Raw genomic sequence first — 13418 nt, 5'->3', positions numbered from 1 at the left:
TCAAATTGTTCCTTTGTTTCTCATATTATTGTAGCTGCCAAGAGGGACAATGGGCTTTAGTACAGCAACTCCTTATCAAGTTCTTAAATCTGCTGAATGAACAACTTTACTAAATGAGTGACTAATCATATGTGTGTGTCATATTATACATATATATTACTATGTATATTATATATTTACCAATTTAATTTTTAATTTATATAATTTACCAATTTGCCATTCTACAGAAATAGAGTTAATGAATAACTCAAGAGACAAATGATTTGAATCTATAAAATGCTTAAGGCTGATTATATTTTAAAAAGAAGAAGAAACTAATGTAGATGTTTAAGACAAAATGCCATCTGGCTAACCCTGAAAAACCCAATAGCTTGACTCTACAGATTAGATGGTAGTAGCAACCTATTTACCTACCTGTAATTTATCTTGTAATTCCTTATTGTGTAAGGTAAGAGAAGCAACTTTTGCTTGCAGTAGGGCAAGAAGATCTTGCTGGTCAGCTTCAGAACTTATGTCCAATAAGCTATCGGCACCTTGGTAAGGAGAGGCAATTTAAATTATTTTAATAATTAAGCTGTTATTTCTCTGACCTCTAACAAACTCACTTTCTACCCAATCCAGTTCTTCTTCCTAGTTGGGACTATGAATGAAAGCACCCCCCACCCCCATGGCGGGACAGATGACCAGCAATTCTCAAGCACCGGGCTCTCCTTATTGGGGCATCCCAAGCACAATACTAGACGCCTGGATACAAATAAGCTCAACTGAAAACTGACGGACTTGGCCACACATTTTCCGTTCACTTAAATTAAGTGTCATAAAAACCTTGGCAGGTTTTTGTTCCTCCCATGCCTACTATATCCCATCATATGAATCCCTTCAGAAATATCTCTGGAATCTGGTTCACTTCTCACCCCCACCTCCATCACTCTAGTTCAAACTTTATCGCCATACTTGGTAACTCTGCAAACAGCCTTCAAATAAATCTCTCTTTCTCTCCTCTAGTGAAAATGTAGCCTGTACAATGCTGTCAGATTAATCTTCCTAAAATACACTTTGATAGGGTCATTCCTTTGGTTCAAGTGCTTTAATTGCTCTTCCTCCAAAAATAATCTCCAAATTCCTTTATCTGGAGTAAGGTCCCTATGGTCTGGTTCCAATCTATTTTTTTTCCACCCAGGTTTATAACTCATGATGTCTTTCTCTAGAATTCCATTTTCATCAGATTCAAGATTTCCATGACACCCTCTATATTCGCAACACTAGCCTGCTGCTTTAATTCTTCATCCATACAACTGCTCTCATTGCATCTCTGTGGCTAGATAATTCTTAAGCATTCTTCAAGACCCATGTCAAACTCTGCCTCTGCCTTAAAGCACTCGCTGACCACCCTGGCACGAAATAGCCTTTTCTGAATCCCACAGTAAACACTATTGGTAAACCACAATTGTTTGACATTCTACTGATTATCGTGCTACAATAACATCTAAAGCTACGCTATTCAAAGTTCTCACTGAGACAAGACAAGAAACTTGTTCCTGAATGTAATTTAAAGTATTGCTTCCTTCATCCAGAAAGTTTTTCTATGAGAAAAAACAATGTCAGATGGACAAAACAGTGTACTTGACTGGATGACTTTCTGGTGCAAACTCCTTACCTACTGCAGACTGGCAATAGTTCAGAGACCACACTCTGAATAGCACTGAGGCAAATTTTTACTGTTATTTAAAAATTTTTCTCACAGCCATTTAATGCAAAGGTGAAAGCTTTAATCTTAATTTGGAAGGATGCAAAACTGTATTTCTTCATAGAAATGCTTACTTCTAAAGTCTGGTCTGGTCAGCTTGGAATGAACCAGGGGATTGGAAGCACGAGGGCAATTCTAAAGCAATAAAAATGACTTCTAAGACTCAATGGATGGCTTTTAAAGTATCCAATGTAACAACTGTCAGTTATCTCAACATTGTTCCCTGCCAGGAATGTATCTTAATATTTTTAAATTCTGTAAGGTAAGGGCTCCAAACACACATGAAATGCATAACAGACTAAGGACTGAATGCTGGAGCAACAAAGGGGCCTTTGAAATCATCTATTCTACATTTGGAGGGGGTGGAAATGATTAGGTTTATTGTTTTTAATTAAAAAGAAATTTTTAATGGAGGTAGTGGGGATTGAACCCAGGAACTCATGCATGCTAAGCACACACTCTACCACTGAGCTGTACCCTTTCCTACTCTACATCTTAAATTGATTCTGAAGATACTCTACTATATTCTTAGAGGGCAAAGGCAACAGGATGGACTCCCTACAATGAATTAAACCCTGTCTTGGTGAAGAAAACGTGATCATGTGTGATGTCATTGACACTCTTTGCATGTGTCTTTAAAATCCACAGCAGAAGTTCCGGAAGGGGTCATTTGGCTCTCCCTCCAGGAAACAGCCTGCTGCTCGGCTGCAAGGAGGGCCACTAATCCATACCCAAGACTGCAGTCTAAGGACCTCATCTCAAAACAATGTTTTAAAATGCATAAAATAGAATGTAGAGGCTACAGTCACTACAGAGCTTACTTTGTAACATGCCAAATAACAGGATCTAGCAGCAGCTCTAATAACTGCCATTATTTCTAGCAGAGATGCTCTAAATGATATTTCAAGAAATCTGTAATAACAGTAAGGGGATATGAGATCATCTGTGAATCCTCTTGGTGTCAAAACCACTGGACTGCTAATACCACTGGGGCTAATTGCCTATATTCGTAACTGGAGGAAGTGTTAACGTTTAGTTAGGGACAGATGGAAACAGATATATTTTCACATCCAAGCTCAGGGACCCCTTAATCCAGGTGAAAGTCCCCTGAAGGAGAGAGCGCATCAGCCTATGCAGTACTGGTGGCGTTAGAGGGGCACACCAGGGTTCTACAACCTCTCTATCCAGGGTAGCCCCACGTGACCTCTGCTCTCTTAAAGGGACATGAGAGGGAGATAAAAACAGGTGTCCCTTCATCTTACCCGTAGTACTGTCACTTAGTCTGTCTTTGTTCTCCCGTATAGAACTGATCTCAGCCTGTTGGAACACAAAAATGACTTGAAAGAATATTCCCAAGTGTAAAGAATCAAGCAAGTTTTCCTCCTTGTATGTACACAGAACAGAGTTGCTGTTATCTTATTAGAAAACCAGAAAATCTCAAAGAAAGAAGATATTTGAAAACATAAGTGACAATTATCTCCTGAGGTATAATTTTTAAATCACTTAGAGGTTCCAGAGGGTATATTTGCAAAATATTTTCCAGAAATTTCTCTTAGTAAGTATAGTACAAGTATCTTTTAAGATTATAATAATTTTACATAATAGCTAATTTAGTGGGCTATATGCTCAACTTGAGATGATAAATGCTACTTTCATAATAAAGGCAAATAGAAGTTTTACCTATCTGGGTAATACACTGATTAAAGTACATGGATTAAAATACTTCTTAGCGTTATCATTTTATAAATTAACTTCTATTAATATATTGTTATTAATATTTCTAAGAGAAATGGTAGTAAATAAGACCTGTCAGGGAAGATAAAGTTAATTTTATAAAGCAACAAAAATTCTTATGGCCATAGATTGACACTCTCCTTAAAGATTTATCTCTCAGCCTGCATCCCTGAATATCTATCTGTTAATATGATGAAAAAAATTCTTATAACTTCAAAGCCAGACTCTCATTCCAAAACAAAATACAGTCACTTGCCAGAAATTACTATGTTTCATCTAGATGGGCCACAAACCATGGTAAGAGAGATAATTTTTCAGCAAAGGAACCTTTGTAAAGGCCCAAATGCTAAAACTAGAGTGCCTCATTTTTGGCAAGTGCTTATCTTTACAAAAGCTGTACTTTCACTTAAAAATATATGCTTATTTTTATTTTTCAACTCTATTAAGGTACAATACACTACATTCAATGAAAGGTTACAATTTGAAGAGCTTTGACAGATACACACCCACGGTACCACCACTATAATCAAGGTACGAAATATTCCCATTACCTCTTAAAGTTTCCTCATGCCTCATCACAGCCAATCCCTGCCCACCCCATTCCCAGGCAACCACTACTCTTCTTTCAGCATTTTGCAGCATTCTTATAAATGGAATGTCATAAGGGATGAATTTCTTTGAGTCTGGCTTCTTTCATTCAGCTTGATGGATTTCAGATTGCTCTATAATGCTGCTTGGACAGCACTTCATTCTTTTTTATGGCTGAGTAATATTCCATTATAGACATCTCATTACCTTTATCCATTCACTTATTGGAGGACATTTGGATTGTTTCTAGTTTGGGAATATTTGAATAAAGCTGCTATAAACATTTGTGTATAAAAATTTTTGAGACATATTTTAATTTAATCTTGGGTAAACATCAGTGAATGTAGGGCTAGATCATATGTCAGGTGTGTGTTGAACTTTTAAAGAAACTGTCAGACTGTTTTCCAAAGTAGTTATACCATTTTACATCCTCCCAATGGGGTATGAAAGTTCTAGTTCTTCCACATCACAGCCAACAATTGGTATTTTTAATCTTTTTAAATGTTAGCCATTCTAAATGGTGTCCTTTTAATCTTTTTATGATTTTTTGAAAGAAATAAAAGTCTATTTACACTGTTTCTGAAAAACATAATTTGTGATACTACTCTTTGAAATGCATTACCTCCTTTGAGCCATAACTGTATTAGAAGATACTAGGGTGCTAATTATAAGAGCATAACTTCCTTTCCCTGCCTTGTTTAGGTATTTATTAATAAAATCTCATTAGAGCAAGGGAAATGATAGGTTGATAGAATCTTTTTCAGATTAATGTGCATCCAAGTTAAAAGAAAATTTATTTTTAGTAATTCTTAGATGAGGAAATAAATATACAATTATACCACTGAAATTTCACTTTAAAAATTAGAAATTTTACTTTCTTTCCAAGTACAATTTCCTAGTGATTTTTAGGTAAACAGATATTAAATTGAAATAGCCTTCCATTCCTTAAAATACTTTCCAACCACAAACTTAAAGAATCAGATGGAATAAGACCAAAAGGATTTTTTTTTAATTTCTAAAATACATACATATTTTATGGTCAGGAAAAGGTTTAATTAAAAATACACAATTACTTCTCAGTACAACATCAGAGAAAAACCAACATTTCTTTCAATTTGCTTGGTACTACATCAACTCAATTTGGCAAGATGCTTGACTGGTTATTAGGTAAGTTCTTATCCTTGTCCCTTTTTTTAAATGAATAAAATTAAATATTAGTGACTGTAATTTATTCACCCTACTCTTTTAGTATGGAGTCTATGCTAGCAAAAGTAATCAAAGGGTGTTTCATGATGAAAGGGTTGTGAACCAATCACTAAGAAGTATTTTCTGTTTGCCTAGTGTTATCTAACTGAATCAAATCTATTATGTATCTTAAAATTCAACAGTAAGTTAGAAACAGAAAGGAAATACCTTGAACGGTGCTTCAGAAAAAAATACTGATTCTTTTCCCGAAAGAGGTGTTGAAGTTATTGATCTTGGGGAAGACACATCACTCAACTAAAAAAACAAAATGAAACCCATAAATAAAGAATTCTTTTTCAAAGTCTAATATTTTCTGGTGCCAAAGAATTAGCCTATTTAACCCCATGCAAAGAAATCTAACAGTGATTATCCTTAGTTTCAACTAAAATTCAAGGGTAACATATTTTCGGTGTAATTCAGCTACTTCAAATACTTCTTGAAAGTTTGCAGAGTACTATTAACTGAGGAACTTTACTCCTATATTCACTAGAATTAACTTTAAAGATCTATAAAACTTCTATTGCAGATTGAGAGTATTATTAATGAATATGCTAACATATTTATTAGCATTGCTTACTGGATGAGATATTCCTCTCAAATATTTGATATGGATTATTCTTTTTAAGGCCTATCATTCTTTTAATAGCAAACCCTGGCTTATTTTTATTTTCCATTTCACGTCTGTTTAGTAATCACTGTAAGCTCAGAAATGAAAGCTGCTTTTAACGTTGGTCAACCTTAAATATAATTAGAAAGGCAAATATACTTTAACAATGTTTAATAAACCAACTAAAATTCATTTTCAACTCATGCCTCACCAGCTATGCATTCTATCCCCGCTTTGGTGTAGAGCTGTTAATGTGAGCTCTAAAAATAGACGAGCTTATTGTCTTAAGGAAAAAGTTTCTGTCAGATTTTGAGAATTTTCTTTGAGGCTTTTAAAAAAGATACTATTTAATTCTTTAGTTTTGAAATATGTATGAATCAACATTATTTCCATACCATTAATGAAAATTCTTCATACCACTATTTGTAATTTAAATCCACTAAAGAAAATTTTAAATATGCATTTAAGGGTCAATTTTAAAATAGTTCTCTTTGGCCTAAACACAAAATGACAAAATTACAGCTTTGCTGTTATGTGTTTGTTCATTGTTGGTTTGCTTTTATTTTTACCTGGGTAGGACTGATAGGAGGTGGTGGAGCTTTGCGTTTTTTTGGAGTTCCACTTCTCTCTGAGCTTATTTTAGAGACTTGATCATGCTGAAAGTTATCACAGTCCAAAGAATGGAGGTGGGTTAGTTAGGTTAGTAAAGTCTGAGCAAATAGCTTCATCAAACAAATGAGAAAATCCTCAACAGTTCATGCATTTCTTACTTTGTCAAGATCTGAAATCTGCTACCAACATAAAAATAAGTAATATGCATGCTCCAAGTTTTCTTCTAGCAGCCCATGCTTTAATAGCAAGAAAATAAAAAAAAAACACAAGACAAAACCAGATTAAGTTGGTGTGGAGAACTGGGAAAGTAGAGGATGAGGAGTTGTTTACACAATTTAGAACCCAGAATACATTCACAGTCTAGCTTCCATCTTAATGCAAAGCAGTGGTATCTCCCCAACCTTCATTATTTCCATTCCTTTTCTTAAAGAATACACAATTGGCTTTCCATATCTGCAGGTCCCACATCCACAGATTCAACCACCTGCATATCCCAGAACCAACTATACTACACAATTTTATATAAGGGACTTGAGCATCTGCAGGTTTTGGTTATCCCCTGCAGATATCAAGGAATGAAAAAAGGTAAACTTCATCTCTGAACGTTATGGAGAAATAAGTAACAGAATTAGTACAAAATAAATTAGGTAGTATTTGCTGTTTCTGATAATTTTTTTCAAGAATCTTGGCATATAAATAAATAAAACAGCCAAATATATATCTCATTAATAAATAATAGTGATTATATTTTTAGGGAAAATTCCAAAAATAACAGAGCAAACTTCTCAATTTCTATCTGTGTAACACTAATGACATTTTTAAAAAGCTCTAACTAAAATGAAAGAAAATGCCAAATCTCTTATTTTCATTAAATATCTAACATGAATAGAGTTCTATAATTTCATGTGATATTACAAGCAGTTAAGATACTGTTGTTCATTCTCAGAGTTAAAATCATATCAAATAGTTTCATACCAGTAGGAAATATTAGTACATTTCAGGAAAAGATGAATATATAAGTAGCAAGTTTAAAACTACATGCTTTGGAAATTGGGCAAATCATTATGAAAACATTTACCACCTTAACAGCAAATCATTTACTCCAAAGATATTTTACTCCTTTAGTAGTTTCAACATAAGTCTTTATCACTAATGGACCACTGAACATTTTGAAATTCCCACAAGCAATGATGAAAAAAAATCCCCTTCCCCAAAGATAAATACCTGCTTTGGTTTTGTTGGTGTCTTTAAATCTATAGAGAAAAAAAGGGGGGGGGGACACAACAACACTATAAGAACCATAATGACTCATATCCACTTTGGGGCAGGGGATACAAACACACACACACACAACATACACACTATTTAACACTTCATTTTTCTTCAAGAGTATGTTTAAAAGAATAATAAAATATATTGCACAAATTCCTTTATCCTTTGGGGAAAATGGGGTGGATAACTTTAAAACAACACTGGCTATTTTCTTTCACATACCAGCATCCTGAGAGATTTTTGATAACAGAAGGCTTTGAATTCCTGCATTTTCTGAGAGTTTGGAATAATGTAAGGCATTGTGTCCAAGAGAATCTACAGGGTTTAGGTCTGCACCCTTTTTAATTAAGGCTTCCACGATGTTAGAGCTGCCGATCTCACAAGCCAGCATGAGAGCAGTTCTAAAAAAGGAGACAACAAATTAGTACTAACAAAATGTGAAAACTTTTTGCTAGAAAATCACTTCACTTGTCTTAAAAACAGAGATTAAATGTACTTAAACCTGTACTACACTTAGTCTTCTAGGAAATTTGAAATAAATGCTATCAAAATAAAATTGGATAGTTGTTTTATAAGACTTCAGATCAAGTCAAAACATTAAACAATATTACATCAAAAAACATAGACATAATCTTCTAAACGTAATGGAATTTAATATGATTGGCACAAATCTTGTCTTTCAAATCAAGTATTTTAAAGAATCTACACCATGGTTAAAATGATTTTTTACAAAGCAACCCATATGTTTACTTTCATTTTGCATAAAAAGTCAAAGGAAATGGTCTATTCATTGTAGCATCTAATCTCATCACAGACACAGTCAGCAATGATACTCCCAGAGGTCTGGGGAAAATATTTTTTTAAGTCAAAACAGATTCTTAATTATCCAAAAAGGCAGAAAACAGTAAAGGAAAGAAGTTAAAACCACTTTAGAACCAATGATCCAAAATACAGCTATGGTATTTTGAAAGCTTCTCAGAATGTGGGTATCATTGAAATCACATGATTTCTAATTCTGTGGTACCTTCCGTTCTTGTCCCTGGAATTTACATCTGCTCCGTGATCCAGGAGAAAGCGACAGACCTCGCTGTGGCCATTTTGTGCTGCAAGAAGCAGTGGTATAGTCCCATCCTAGGAGACAAACTCAGATTAAGATTTTAATTTCGATGCCAAAGACAGAATTGCAAAGGTCCTTATTCCATCTACATTTATTCCAGAATTATCCTGCTGGTATTATATTTGACCCACCAGGACAGTCTGTGCCCCAACAGGGCAACATCACATTCCAGCACAATCTTCTCATGGAATTTCACTGACAGTTAGCTTTTCCTTAGGAGCCAGCCTCTTGCGCTGCCTGTCCCCTCAACTATCACTCACTCTGGTGATGATGTGAGAGAGTGGGACACAAAGTATGACAAGGCTCAAGGCAAGTCTACCAGGTTTACCGAGAAATGGTTCTCCACAGTTCTGGAGAAATGAGGATTGTTTCCGCTTGGCGTTTGTAGGTCCCACTGCTCTCTAAGCAGTTCCTTTTGAGTGAACCCCACGTATCCTATATTCTACACCCACTGTCTTCTCAGAAAGCAGACCCTTCCATAATCTTACTAGGAACCAAAACATAACACAAAACTAAGAGTTTGTGTCTGTTACTGACACATGACTAGATAAAGAGACTGATGGAAAGAATGGTTTAATATGTCATAATTGGCAATTCCTTTAGGAAAAAAATTAGCTCCCCAACTCACACAAACTATGTCAGATGAATTGAAAACCCTGACATTACAATATAAAACAAATGAAAAAAAAAATACTGGCAACAACATGTAGGTGACAATTTCCACAATCTTATGATTTTCAAATTATGCCAGCCATAAAGAGAAGCATTCATTCTGCTCTTTCCTTGAACATTCCCCACAAATGGGGTCTACAGTAATTTTAAGGTAGATGTAGTCAAGTAGGCAAAGGAAAAAAATAAGTTAAGAATACGTCCAATTATTTTAACATGGGTTTTTAAAAAAAATACAATGGCTGCTCAAAGATTAAGTATACACTTAAAGTAGAATTTCAGACACATTTCTAAAAAATTATCTTTGTGATGTTATAATACTTTCTGGGTATAAAGTACTGAGATTCAGGGAGTATGAATTCATTTATAGATTTGAAATGGTCACTTCACAACATCCACATCAGGGATAAGGTATACATAAGAAGTCCCATGCTACAGCAGGAAATTGAAGCCTGTAACCAGGAGCAACAGGCATGTCAATTTATTCTCAAAATAGCCCAGCAAGGCTAAAATTGGCTAGAAGTGGTCTTTAAAGTTGAGAAACTCTAGCCCAGAGTACTGAAGGTGATAAATGGGGTACAGAAAGAAAATAACAGAACTTCTACTTAGACTTACTTTTTATTTATAAAAAAAAAATCAAGAAATTAAGCCTTATTAATAATTGGGTTGATGACAGACCACATGTCCATCCCTAGAAACAAGTACAGGAAGTGCATGCTACAAAATGTTTTATTAATGGTTTAAGGACTGATGGGAATAATACTTAAAATCTGTTTTGCATAAGAGGATCCAGGTCAGAAAGCAACAGACTTCTGCCAAATGCCTGGGTCTCTAAGGTCTTAGTGACTCCCAGAAGTAGCCCATGGGGCTCCAGAAACCAGTGTCCATCTCCACCTCTAGGGCCACCTGGTACTTACCAAATCCTTGAGGTTTATGGGGCTTTTGTGCTCGCATAGAACCTGCACAGCTTGAAGGCAGCCTTGGGCCGCTAAGGAAAGACACAAAAACCACAGCGAATCACAAAGCAACTCTCACAACCCGGGGCACCAAACACTTCCAGGAAGGAAAGTTCACGTTCTGCCCAGTTTGCCCACGTTACTCAGTTGTACTGAAGAGACATGGACTCAGGAAGGCTAAGTAAGCGGTGTTTTAAACTCCTGTTTAATTTCAGTGTCACCCAGACCTGACCTAAAGCCAGTGCCCGCCAGCTGCCTTTAAGCAAATTTGGTTTAGCTTTTTGTAGGACTTAGCTTTGCCACAAACCAACTCTAAAAGAAATTTGTAAACCTAATCACCCCAGAGTTCCATGTCCACGTGCTGTCACTTGCAACTGTGTAAAGCCAAATGCTGATAAATAAAATTGACTGATGTTCCTTTTGATCCCCAAGTAAAAAAAAAAAGTATCACATGTTACCTGAAATCTACCAATGCTTATCAATCTCTCTTAAACAGGAAACTCACATAAATTAAAATACAATAACCATAACAATTTTTACTAGTTGTTTGGCAGGCGACTGATCACTTCCTTGGTAAAATCTGACACATTTTGCCAACTGAGGAAAAGGGGAATGATGGCTAGGAGGGATGGCAGAAAACAGCACCAGGAATAACGTGGTAAGGCTAATGCCTTAAATGAGGAAGGTGAAAACTCTGCGTTTCTTGTGGCAGAAGAAGACAAATAGGAGAATGAAAATTACCTGCATAATGTAAAGCTGTTTTCCCAGAGCTGTCGACACTTTCCGCTGGGCATTTAGACTGTAAGACAAAAATCCATAAATACATATGATAAAATTCAGTTCTATTCAGTTCCTCCTTTCCCTGCAAGGTACGATGCGACTTACTAGTTAGCATCCTTTCTCTAAGCTCTGTTCCTCCGTCATCTCATCCACACCCACACCTTGAAATTCCATCCAGAAGCTAATGACCTCCCGATGCATATCTTAACAATGACAACGGTACCGCTGTGTGGATATTAGCTATGATGTGCCAGACACTGTTCAGGGAGTTGTTTTAAAGGCTCCTAACAACCCTAGCTGGGGACTATGATTACCACCATTTACAGATGAGGAAACTGAAGCTCCAAAAGGTTAGTAATTTGCTAGGGTCACAGTGGCAAAGCCAGGATTCAAAACCAGAAGGGCTGGGCTAGAGCCCACATTCCTATCTATACCTGGACACAGCAGACGGCAGCTCTGAGCCCCAGGCTTGACAATCCGCTGCCTGTTTCACACTTCGGTCTGATGTCCCACAAGCACCTGGAAGGTCGCACAGCCAAACTTCTGGGTTCCCTTCCCCGATTCTTCCCTGTCTATCGTCAGTCTAGTCAGTGAGCCAGCAACCATCACATCATCCTTGATTTCTTGTCCTCTTCCCCGTCGCACATCTAATCTACCACTGTGTCCTGTCAGTTGTCTCCAAAACACACCCCCATCTACCCTCTCCTCTTTCTCCATCACCACCACCTGGTCTCAGCCAGCACTTGCTCACCTGGACAGCCACGACAGCCTCCCAGTGGGTCTCCACAGTTTGCTTTTTCCTTCTTTAATCGATTCTCTGACAGAGTGATCTTTAAACTGGGAAGGTCACTCTTTACTTAAAAGCCCTTCACAGCTCCATGCTATACTTGGATGAATCACAGTCTGCCTGTCAGGGCACACAAGGCTGCACTCTGTGCCCTTTCCTCTCGCTCTGCCCCAGGCCCACTCGCTGGCTTTCCTCCTCCCTGACTAGTGCCTTTCTTCCCTCAGGCCTTTTGTACCTGCTGTTCTGTCTGCCTGGAACGCTCTCCCCTTGGCTCTTTGCGTCACTGAGTTCTCAGCTTAAATATCACCTCCTCCAGGAAGCCTTCCATGAACATCCACCCCTCGCTCCAATCTCACAGTTCTCTGTTAGTTTCCTTCTTAGTGACGTGCAGTTTGTCACGTGTATTTGTGTCTTTGTTGACCATGTGGCAAACCAGTGGGATGGGGGCTGCTCTGTTCGTGGGTAAATACTCACTGCTTGACACAGTGCACTGTGCCCAAGGAACACTTGCTGGGAGAGAATGGGGGGAATGGTGGGCTATCAGGGGAGGGAGAGAGCTCATTTGAATTTGAAGCATCTCACGAACCTCTTTTGGTGCTCACTGCCTTGAGGAGGGAGAACTTTAAAATGGAGCCACTGGAGGAGGGAAGTCTCCCCAGTGGACGGACAGCATGAGCAAAGTCCCAGAGAGAGGAGTAAACGCAGAGGGTGCAGGGTGAGGGGTGGCAGAAGACGACAGGGGCCCCAACACAGACAATAAACACAGTGAACGCAGAGGATGTGGGATGCTTAGACGAGAAGTGAAGACCTGACCAGAGAGGTGCAGGACCCCAGGAGAGTGGCTCATGAGGAGGACATGAAAACCTCAGGTTTTAACAACTACCCAGAAAGAAGAACGGCCCTCAGACAATCTGCAGAGAACAGGCAGCGTCAGAGGGAAATGTCTGTCTGCCCCATGGCGGTGAGAAGAATGGAGATCAATTTACGACTTACCAGGCTTTGGCCTAATTTTAGAACAGCACAAGGAACTGTTTAAAGGCTTCAAAGATTCCAGGGAAAAACCAATCTATTTGCATAACCAGATATAAAATTACATTAGAGGCTAGAATATCTGCTCCTTGCCCATGAGGATTGCCAACTTGTCAAGTTCATTCTTCCTTAAAGCCAGAGCCAGATGCAAAGTCTGGCTAGCCAAGCCAGGATGGGAATGAAGATTTAAAATATAAAGAAGTTAACAAAAATGAAGGTAAGACCAAGGGTGTGGAAACAGGGCACTTGGGTGAGTCAGTGATTTTCATTTATGT

The 13418-nt window shown here is 37.6% G+C and overlaps 1 protein-coding gene across 7 annotated transcripts in view; it reads right to left on the bottom strand.

The window, feature by feature from the left end:
• The window catches only part of RAI14 (retinoic acid induced 14), a 139584-nt gene that overhangs the window by 9034 nt on the left and 117132 nt on the right, over window positions 1–13418 (bottom strand). For 6 of the 7 annotated variants that reach the window (XM_032470813.1, XM_032470828.1, XM_032470833.1 and 3 more), the window contains 9 exons: window positions 11289–11346; window positions 10509–10579; window positions 8830–8936; window positions 8028–8206; window positions 7758–7786; window positions 6491–6577; window positions 5483–5569; window positions 3010–3064; window positions 415–533 (listed from right to left, as the gene is read on the bottom strand). In XM_032470813.1, coding sequence (XP_032326704.1) covers window positions 415–533; window positions 3010–3064; window positions 5483–5569; window positions 6491–6577; window positions 7758–7786; window positions 8028–8206; window positions 8830–8936; window positions 10509–10579; window positions 11289–11346 — 792 coding nt within the window. The remainder of the gene's footprint in view (window positions 1–414; window positions 534–3009; window positions 3065–5482; window positions 5570–6490; window positions 6578–7757; window positions 7787–8027; window positions 8207–8829; window positions 8937–10508; window positions 10580–11288; window positions 11347–13418) is intronic. The other variant, XM_032470841.1, reaches the window with a different exon arrangement.

This window comes from Camelus ferus, chromosome 3 (genome assembly GCF_009834535.1).
Source record: "Camelus ferus isolate YT-003-E chromosome 3, BCGSAC_Cfer_1.0, whole genome shotgun sequence".
In the NCBI taxonomy this organism is placed as follows: Eukaryota; Metazoa; Chordata; class Mammalia; order Artiodactyla; family Camelidae; genus Camelus; species Camelus ferus.
This window is presented reverse-complemented; position numbering and strand designations above follow the sequence as displayed.